General features: G+C 39.4%; 1 protein-coding gene across 1 annotated transcript; it reads right to left on the bottom strand.

Moving 5' to 3' along the window:
• Positions 1-5,323: 5,323 nt before the first annotated feature.
• On the bottom strand, positions 5,324-7,773 carry LOC146693310 (uncharacterized). The gene is given in 3 exon segments (XM_085429621.1): positions 5,324-5,947; positions 5,950-6,054; positions 7,756-7,773. Coding segments are annotated over 3 exon segments (747 nt in total).
• Between the last annotated feature and the right edge of the window lie 2,723 nt (positions 7,774-10,496).

Genomic DNA, 10,496 nt, shown 5'->3' with positions numbered 1-10,496 from the left:
GTATGGGACGGAATGTTGGGGCTAGAGTGAGACAGCTCAACTGCTAGAGTGAGAGGAGCAAAAAAATTAATCTTAAAATATTTTTTAAAACTGCTGCTGTGTCCGCAGCGTTTGCTCTACAGGTATGATTTTACCCTCAAAACGTAGCCATGGCTGTCCTCTTTCATCCAATGTGTTTACTATTGTACTAGGTGTTATGGTTCTTTCATAAATGTCACCAATGCACAGCCTCCTCCCTCCAACTCTTCCATAGACTCTAATGTTAAAATGGCTCAGAAGGTTCGTTTGAAAATCAGAAGAGCATGGTGTCTTTCCACTGTCACCACGTCCATATAATAAGCTCCACAGGCATGAAAACTGAGAATTAGGTAGACTAGACATTGCTGTCGCTCACAGTGAAAGAATTTTGTCAATACGACTTTTACTTTTCATTTGGGAGCGATTTGTTTCGGCCTGACTTTTCTGTTCATTTTAAGCAGCAAAAGTGAGGTGCATGTCTGTGTACGTGTGTATGGAGCCATTGGGTGCGGTCACTATAGCAACCAGGCTCACACCTGCCTGCTTAACGAGCTCTCTCTGCCACTCTGCCAAAATTCATCTTAAACACTTCTCTTTCAACTGCTGCTGTGTCCACAGTGTTAAAGCCATCATTTTACCCTCAAAACGTCGCCATCGTTGTTCTTTTTCCAACATCTTGTCTTTCAAAGCTCAGAGATGTAAACTTTTTAAACTGTGTGGGTCCAAGTGGAGGGATCACATTTTAGTCATTCAGTGATTCAAAGAATATGACCTTTTAATATTCTTTCAGATGTTTTCTGACTCTAAATGTTCTTTTCTCATTTCTTAGGTTTTTCTAATTTACAATTAAAACATTTTCAGCTTTTTTCCAACTTCTTCTTCTGTGTAACCTTCAGCTTTTAGCAGTTCAGCACTTTTGTTTTTAGGTTAAATTCGGGTTTTTTTTTTATCTCATTCAAGATTTTTAACTTAAATTCAGTAACTAATTCATTTCAGTGCATACATTCAGATTCAAGCATTCACACTGCAGTTTCTTCAGAAAATGCACTTTCTAGTTGACTTGTGGTGTCTCTATGTGGTTTTTGTGTGTTGGTGAGGCAGCCTTGATCTCTGGAATCAGATGTTTATGTTAAAGGGACTTACATTTAGCACCTTGCATTTTACATATTTGTTACTCTGGTGAAATGAAAGTCTTCCAGTTTCCATAGAAGAATACGGTGGTTCTTTCTTTGTCCGTATGCTGTATTTATATAATGTTCCTCGAGCTCTAGAAAGCATGTTGTGTGCATAGATAAAAACATGAAGGATGCCCAAATAAGTAAAATACTGACAGTTTTGATATATGGTTACACAGAAAACTGTTTAAATTTAATCCTAATCACATCTAATACCAACTTTTTCAGAAACCTATGATTAAACTTTACATGCAAAAGGCCAAGGACAGACACGTTGCTAAAGAACTGGCACTTCTGAGGGCATCAAATCCCACACCGCAAATGGTCTCACACATGGATGAAGTGGATGATGCTGTAATTGAGGAGGGCATCTTTAGGGCACTGGAGGAAGGGTCAAAGGTTGCTTCTGCTATAGCCTCTTCCAGCGAGGCTCCCAGTGACCATGATACACTGATCCACCAGCCTGCTCCTCCCTCTGACAGCGAGGCTCACAGTGACCATGCTGCACTGATCCACCAGCCTGCTCCTCCCTCTGACAGCGAGGCTCACAGTGACCATGCTGCACTGATCCACCGGCCTGCTCCTCCCTCTGACAGCGAGGCTCACAGTGACCATGCTGCACTGATCCACCGGCCTGCTCCTCCCTCTGACAGCGAGGCTCACAGTGACCATGATACACTGATCCACCAGCCTGCTCGAGACGATTCCGTTGACTCTGACAGCGAGGCTCCCAGTGACCATGATACACTGAACCATCGGCCTGCTCCTCCCTCTGACAGCGAGGCTCCCAGTGACTCTACCAGACCAAACCTACAGCCTCCTCTCTCTGCCAGTGACACTCTCAGTGACCACACCATCCCAATTATGCAGCCTCCTTCTATCTCCAGCAGCAAGGTTACTTGTCATTCAACAGTGGTATCTCCTGATGTGTTAATCCCAAGCAGTGCACCTTACTATGCAGTACAGCAATGGAGGGGAAGGCCTCTCCTGAGGACACCTGCTCCTGGTTGCAAACACTGTCAGATACTGTTCACTGAGCTACAGGTGGTGAAGCAGTTGCTAGAGTGTGAAATTGAAAGGAATCATGAGCTCAAGCAGATACACTCTTCAACCAAGCGTGCAAATGTGAGTATTGTTTACCTCGTATGATTGTACACCTCATTGTAAAACATTCTTTCATTTACTTTTGATAAACAAATCTGCTTAATGATCCTTTTTATTTCAGGTTAAATATAGCAGATGTAAACGGTTTTCACCCAGCAAAGCCCCTCACTATGGTAAATAATATATCTTATCAAACTTACTACTGTAAAATGTATTAACTGGAGATAATCTTACATAGTATGACTGACCATCCTCGGATAGCAATCCTTACTCAGTTCATTTGTGAAGAGTGAGTTCTTCTAAGAATTGCTCTTCATTGAGGTTTTCTTTATGCATTGAGAAGCTTGAAAAAAGATTTGTCTTTTGTCAATAAAATCCCCCTGATGTAAAAGACCTGAGGCCTAAAAATGAGTGCAATATAACTTTACTTTGATATGATGTCTGTTCTTGCCTCATCAGTAAGACTTGTGGAGGAATTTAGGGCCCATGCAGAAGGTGTGGACCCTAGCAGAAAACTATGTCAAAATGCAAGGCAGCGAGCCACTCATGTCATCCATTTTCTGGAATTCATGGCAGACCCAGAAATTCCAAATGTTGACCTTCTGTTTCTGAGGAACCATGGAAAAGTCCGTGAGTAAGTGCTTAATTTGAATGATTATTAGTTTCTATATACATGTGTGCATATACAGTTTAACACATGAACTAATTTGTATTTTTGACTTTGGAGTTTTCTAGCACACCTGCAAGCAAAAGGGTTTAAACCAACAACTCAGAAAGCTTATCTCATGGATGCTGTTGCTTTCACGAAATATATATTAAACATGTCACCACCACAAGTCAGACTTGGAAAAAAAAGGTTCAACGCCCTTTTGGTCGAACTGAGGGCACGTAACAGAGATGTTGGCCGTGAAGTAGTCGTGCACCAGCTGAATGTGCAGAGATCTAAGTCTAGTATGTCTATAATACATATCTCTACCTCTTTTATTAACATTATGTCTTTAAAGTAGGTAAACTGTCTAAGGGATTGTGCTTACATTTGTTTTCAGACAGACTTGTCCAAGCAGAAAAACATGCTTTGTTCATTGAAGAGGCTCCCCAGAAGATTGCTGCCGCACTGGGTATGGATCACTGCAACGCTTAAATCTGTAAATAGATTGTATAATCCCTCTTAAGTAAAATTGTTTGTGGTCTGGGTTAAGACATAGCCCCTACAGTTCTTTACATCACCGTGATTCAATTCAATTTTATTTATATAGCACCAAATAACAACAAAAGTTGCCTTGATTAGGTGGTCATATGATTGAAAAACCCAACAATCATATGAACCCCTATGAGCAAGCACTTTGGCAACAGTGGGAAGGAAACACTCCCTTTTAACAGGAAGAAACCTCTGGCAGAACCAGGCTGAGGGAGGGGCGGGGCCATCTGCTTCGACCGGTGAGAGAGAGAAGGAAAACAGGATAAAGACATGATGTGGAAGAGAGACAGAGATTAATAACAGATATGATTCAATGCAGAGAAGGGAGTTTTCAGGGTCACCTGGTCCAGCCCTAACTATATGCTTTAGCAAAAAGGAAAGTTTTAAGCCTAATCTTGAAAGTAGAGATAGTGTCTGTCTCCCGAATCCAAACTGGAAGCTGGTTCCATAGAAGAGGGGCCTGAAAACTAAAGGCTCTGCCTTCCATTCTATATTTAAATACTCTAGGAGCAACAAGTAGGCCTGCAGTGTGAGAGTGAAGTGCTCTAAAAGGGTGATATGGTACTACAAGGTCATTAAGATAAGATGGGGCCTGATTATTTAAGACCTTGTATGTGAGGAGCAGGATTTTGAATTCAATTCTGGATTTAACAGGGAGTCGATGAAGGGAAGCCAAAACAGGAGAAATATGCTCTCTCTCTCTAGTCCCTGTCAGGACTCTTGCTGCAGCATTTTGGATTAATTGAAGGCTTTTCAGGCAGTTTTTTTGGACATCCTGATAATAATGAATTACAGTAGACCAGCCTAGAAGTGAACTAGATTTTCAGCGTCACTCTGCCGACAGGATATTTCTAATTTTAGAGATGTTGCGCAAATGGAAGAAAGCAGTCTTACATATTTGTTTAATATGTGTGTTGAAGGACATATCCTGGTCAAAAATTACTTCAAGGTTCCTCACAGTGTTATTGGTGGCCAAGGTAATGCCATCCAGAGTAAGAATCTGGTTAGATGCCATATTTCTAAGATTTTCAGGGTCAAGTACAATAACCTCAGTTTTATCTGAATTAAGAAGCAGAAAGTTAGCGGCCATCCAGGTCTTTATGTCTTTAAGACATTCCTGCAGTTTAACTAATTGGTGTGTGTTATCTGGCTCCATGGATAGATAGAGCTGGGTGTCATCTGCATAGCATAGCATAGACATAGCTATGTCTTCTAATGATACTGCCTAGGGAAGCAGATATAATTCAAACAGAATTGGTCCTAGCACCGAACCCTGTGGAACTCCATAATTGACCTCAGTGTGTGAAGAGGACTCTCCATTTACATGTACAAATTGGAGTCTATTAGACAGATATGATACAAACCACTGCCGTGCAGTACCTGTAATACCTACAGCATGTTCTAATCGCTCTAATAGGATATTATGGTCAACAGTATCAAGCGCTGCACTAAGGTCTAGCAGGACAAGCACAGAGATGAGTCCACTGTCAGAGGCCATAAAAAGATCATTTGTAGCCTTCACTAAAGCTTTTTCTGTGCTGTGATGAACTCTGAAACCTGACTGAAACTCTTCAAATAAACCATTGCTCTGCAGATGATCTCCTAGCGTTTTGACAACTACTCTTTCAAGGATTTTTGATATGAAAGGAAGCTTGGAGATTGTCCTATCATATTTAAGATTGAAGAATTAATTAATGGCAGGACTTCTTTGAGCAGTTTTGTAGGAATGGGGTCTAAAAGACACGTTGATGGTTTGAAGCAAGTAAGTAATTATTGAAGTTAACTCAGAAAGATCAATTGGAGAAATAGAGTCTAACATTCAATGGTACTAAGAGTTGATTATATTCTTAAACATAGTTACAGTGCTTTGAGAAAGACATCTACTGTGATAAAGTCTACTCTCCTCTGCTGTGTAATCAATTATTGTAAATGTAAATGTTATCAGGAAATGATCAGACAGGAGAGGAAACACTGTTAAATGTTCAGTTTCTATGCCAGTGTGATTAAAGTGGTGGGTGGGTTCTTTTACATTTTGAGAGAAGCCAATTGAGTCTAATAACAGATTAAATGCCATGTTGAGGCTGTCATTTTTAGCATCTACATCGATGTTAAAATCACCCACACTAATTATTTTATCGGAGCTCAGCACTAAATCAGATAAAAAGTCTGAGAAATCAGAGAGAAACTGTGTGTAAGGCTCAGGTGGGCGATATATGATAACAAGTAAGACTGGTTTCTGAATTTTACAGCTGGGGTCGACAAGGCTAAGCATCAGGCTTTCAAATGAATTAAAAGTCTGTCTTGGTCTTTGGTTAATTAATAGGCTGATGTGAAAAATTGCTGCCACACCACCCCCTTGGCCTGCGCTTCGAGATTTCTGGTAGCTAGAATAACTCCGGAGTGTTAATTCATTTAAACTAACCTAATCATCTTGCTGCAACAAGGTTTTTATATAAGGCAGAGTAAATCAATTTGTTGATCAATTATTAAGTCATGTACTAACTGAGACTTGGAGGAGAGAGACCTAATATTTAATAATCCACATTTCACTGTTTTACTCTTTGGTTCAGGTATGGATACTGTATTGCTCTTTCTTTGTGATTTTTTTTTTTATGTTTTAGTTGTTTATTGCTGGTTTTTAGTTTGTTTTTTGTCTGTTTGGGAGCTGACACAGTCAATGTGAACCACACATTGAAATGGATTTCATGTCTTTTCTGTCTGATGACTACGTTTCTCTGATGCCCAGTTTAAATTGAAGAATAATGTGCAGCTTGGTCAATGTAATGCACATGAAGCCAGAGCTAAAACACATCACCATCGCAGTGAAATATGTGCAGCTCTGCATTAAGATGGAGCCCTGCACATTTTGATCTTGTTATTTCTGGAATGATTGGAAAGATTATTTTCATTATTATGGCTAGAGCAAAGTGTAAGAGCTATTTGCACTTATAAAGAATAATACTAAGACTTTTACCTTTATTGTTTCATAAAACGTGTCCACAATTTAGACATTAATGGCAGGAAATTTTATTAAAGGCATAAGAGAAAAAAAAATCCCCCCAAAATAATCAGATTACTTAAACTCTACTTATACAACTAAGCTGCTCTGAGGTAATGTTGAGTTTGTTCTTTTCTTTGGTGAGGAGAGGTTGGAGGAAGGATGAGCAAGCAGCTGGGCATCCACTGGAAGTATGATGTAAATCAAAATCCTTCTAAATTAACTGCCTAACACAGCAACAATGAGCAGAAGAAAAGGAATGAATTCACAGGTTGGACAGGTTTTCAACTGTGAACCCCTTCGATCCAATCTTTTGGGCTGCTCATCTTGCAGAAGACAAAAATCTTTTCTTTACCTCACTTTTTCACCTTCTCACCCTTCCTCCCCCCTCTCCTGCCGGACGTCACATCTTCCCACACCTCATCTATCAATGTCTATCTATCTGACAAGATTTAACAAAAAGTAAAAAATGTTTAAACTTGTAAAACACTTCATTACATTTTCATTGTTATTCTTAACATAAGGAATTTACATTCTATCACATCTGGATGTAATGCCCTTTGTTTCATTCAGTTTATGTGATTATACTTCAGTTAGATTTGTCTTTAGGACATTTTCACATGAACATTCATTGTAACATAATCCAATTTTCAATTCAAATGCTTTTTAGAATTCAGTTAATTGCCATTTATTTCTTTACTTTTTATGCAACCTTTTTTTTTATGAAAACATACATTTTGTTTATCAGATATTCTTTGAGATTAGTTGCTCCACTGTGTCACATCATACATCACACACACCAAGGTCAGACACTCTGAGGCCTGTTATTAGAATCACTGTTATTCTATTCTCTGATTCATTACACTGGTTAACTTACACATTTCATTTGTTTTATGTATTCTGGATTATGTGTGTGACGAGGTGGTGGCACAGTTCTTACTTTCCTGTTGTCCTTCAGACACACACACAAAACTGCCTAGCTTGAAGTTGGATCATGTGTACACACACACACACACACACACACACACACACACACACACACACACACACACACACACACACAGAGGACTCAGTCATTATAGCAGCCATTTGTACTACTCAAACACTTTTGCATTTGTTATCTATATATTGATCAGATTTACATTGTGATTTCTCTTAGATTAAGAATAAAACTACTTTATAATTAGGAAAAGTGAGAAAAGCTCTTTTTACCACTCTGATCATTTTTTATTACATATGTTTTATATTTTAAGACCTTTGACCTTTGGTCCTTGAGACATGGTGCTTGTAAAGTCCCTCTATAATCGGCACAAAGGGACTGAACATGTAAATGTAAATGCAGTGTATGTGTTACCATAGCATATTGATACATACAGTATTCTCTTTGTGCTTTTACAGATTACCTCGAGAAGCAACCCCAGAACAGATCAATAGTAAAATTGTTTTTTGGACTGTTGGGCGGATATATTATTGCCATAACTGGCCACCGAAAGGGAGTGATCATCAACATGACTACTGAGGAGGTTGACATGGCAGAAAAAGCTAAGCAGGGTGCCCGCATCATCCGTGTATGTACTAAAACTATATAAATCTAAGTATACATAGACATTTTTTTATTCAGCTGAATAAACATGTTGATAGGTTTGTAGCTTGAACCTATTCTCTGGAACGTTGAAGACAATATAATTACACAGCAAAAGCATTGAACACCAAGTAGGCAAAGTTCTTCGTGTTACTCATGCATGAGGGAGACCTGCCTGGAGTCAAGTGTCGTTCCACCACTTGACCCCCGTCAGACTCTCAGCCAGGTTCCCCATAGCACTCCTTTTATTGTGGTTACATGAATATGCATAGGGTCATTAACATATAACATCTTACATAGGTATACATGTGAACAAAGAATACTGTGTGTGTGTGTGTGTGTGACTTCCCTAAACCTGCTGGTCTGGAAGTCCAACAGTTCATCTAAACAAAAGGCACTTAGCCTAAAACATATATAGCCACGTTTATCCTACCATAAAACAATAAGAGAAGGTACGACCTCTCCCATGCTCCCAGAGTGCTCTCTAATGCACACAAAGTTTGCAGACTATTAAGGATCAAACCTCTACCAATCTAAAACTAATTATAAAACTCTAAGCATACATAAGTAAATATTTCTAAGCATAAATGACAATAAACAATACAAAACCTAACACATGTCTTTTCATGTATTAGGTTAAACAGCACCAAACTCAAAGATACCATGGGCAAGCAGCTGTCCCCCTGTACAAGAATGAGTATACCTGGTTGCAGCGTTACAATCATATCAGAGAGTATGTTGAAGGCGGTTCGGAGGCACCGACTTTTTTCCACAGTTCTAGTGGAGATGTTCTTCATAGACTACCGGTATTTTTCAAGGCAGCCTGGGAGATGATGAATCTGGGGATTGCCCCCACCTTCAACATGCTACGTTCCTCCTGTAGCACTTACGTGAGAAAACCTTTCATTTTTATTTTTTGACACACAATGAAGTAGGTTGAAGTGTCATGGGTTTTATTCATGTGGTTTCTTTTTAAAACATTATTCTTTCAGGCCAAGCGACAGTTGGGACGTAAATCTTATGACAGAGTGGCAACATTTATGTGCCATGCTGCCATCACAGCCAAAAGATTTTATCAAGGTTATTTAAATAAGCTAAAGTGAAGTCATATACTTATCTATACACTTACATTTACTAATATTTAGTGATATTGCTTTGTACAGCTGAGGACCCTGCAGAGGACACACTCCAGAGCCGAGCACTGACCACCAATGCAATTGCAACATATGCAGCAAATAAAAGGAAAAGGAGAGAGGACAGAGGATCTGTGCAGGACGAGGACAGTGAAGGATCTGACAAGGAAGAGCAGCAGTCATCAGGAACAGAGGAGCTTTTAGACAGAACGCTGTTCCAGTGTAGCAGTAACAAGGTATGTGTGCCCTGATTCCCTTGGTAAGAGTTTTGATTGGTTGCACTTCTTTCATATATAATCATTTACTCCATCATGAACAAAACATATTTAATTTGTACCATAAACAGATGGTGAGCCCAGGTCAGGGTGAGGGTGCCGGTAGTGCCGGAGCCACAATAAGAGAAACTAAACAGGATTTGAAAAAGGGGGTGGAGCATCTACAAAAAGTGACATACCAGTTGCGCAAGAGAAAAGTATGTAATGTATGTTCTTGTGCTTGTTTTTAGTGTTTTCACTGATTACTAATCTTTTACCTTTTTACTTTTACTTTTCTAAAATCAGATGGTGGTCTTTTACAAAAATGATAGGACAGATGTGGGGAAACTCACACAAGAAGACAATCCAGAAGAGGAGGAGGAGGATGAAGCGAGGGAATGGGTTCCTAAGGTGGGCAGGAAAAATCCAGCAGAGTTTCTTCTCCTGCAGTTAAAGATGTAAGTGTTTTGTTTCCACACATCCATGAAAAATGAGTAAAATATATTTTTTTCTGTTCTAATAACAGTCTGTGAGCTCATCTGACGATGATGGGACAGATGACTGGAAACCCACACAGGATGAATCTGAAGGCTATTCAGAAGAGGAGGAAGAACAAGAACGTAAAAGGATTCCTAAGTTAGCCAAGAAAAACAAAACTGGGTGTCCTATGCCACAAAGAGAGGTGAAATTCATCCTCAGTTTAAGTGCTTCCACAATCTATCTATCAAAAATGACCAAACATATTGTTGTCTTCTCTGAAAACAGATGGCGGCAGCATCTGAAGAGGATGGGACACATGATAGCAGACCCACACAGGATGAATCTAAAGATGATTCAAAGGATGAAGCAGAACATTTGGGACAAATGATTCACAAAGTGGCCACGGAAAAGGTAAAATTTGTTCTCAGTTTCAATGCATTCAACAAAATATGTCTTTGTATTCTTTGACGTCAGATGGTCAGCTCATATGAAATATGCAAGGAGTAAAGGTATTGAAGGTACATGATTTTAAATACCTGGAGTCAAGCATCCGA

Source organism: Copadichromis virginalis, linkage group LG14 (assembly GCF_057382275.1).
Source record: "Copadichromis virginalis isolate Kocher_CV1m ecotype Utaka linkage group LG14, C_Virginalis_male_GT1.1, whole genome shotgun sequence".
Taxonomy (NCBI): domain Eukaryota; kingdom Metazoa; phylum Chordata; class Actinopteri; order Cichliformes; family Cichlidae; genus Copadichromis; species Copadichromis virginalis.
The sequence above is the reverse complement of the archived record's forward strand: the minus strand, read 5'-3'. Positions and strand labels throughout refer to the sequence as shown.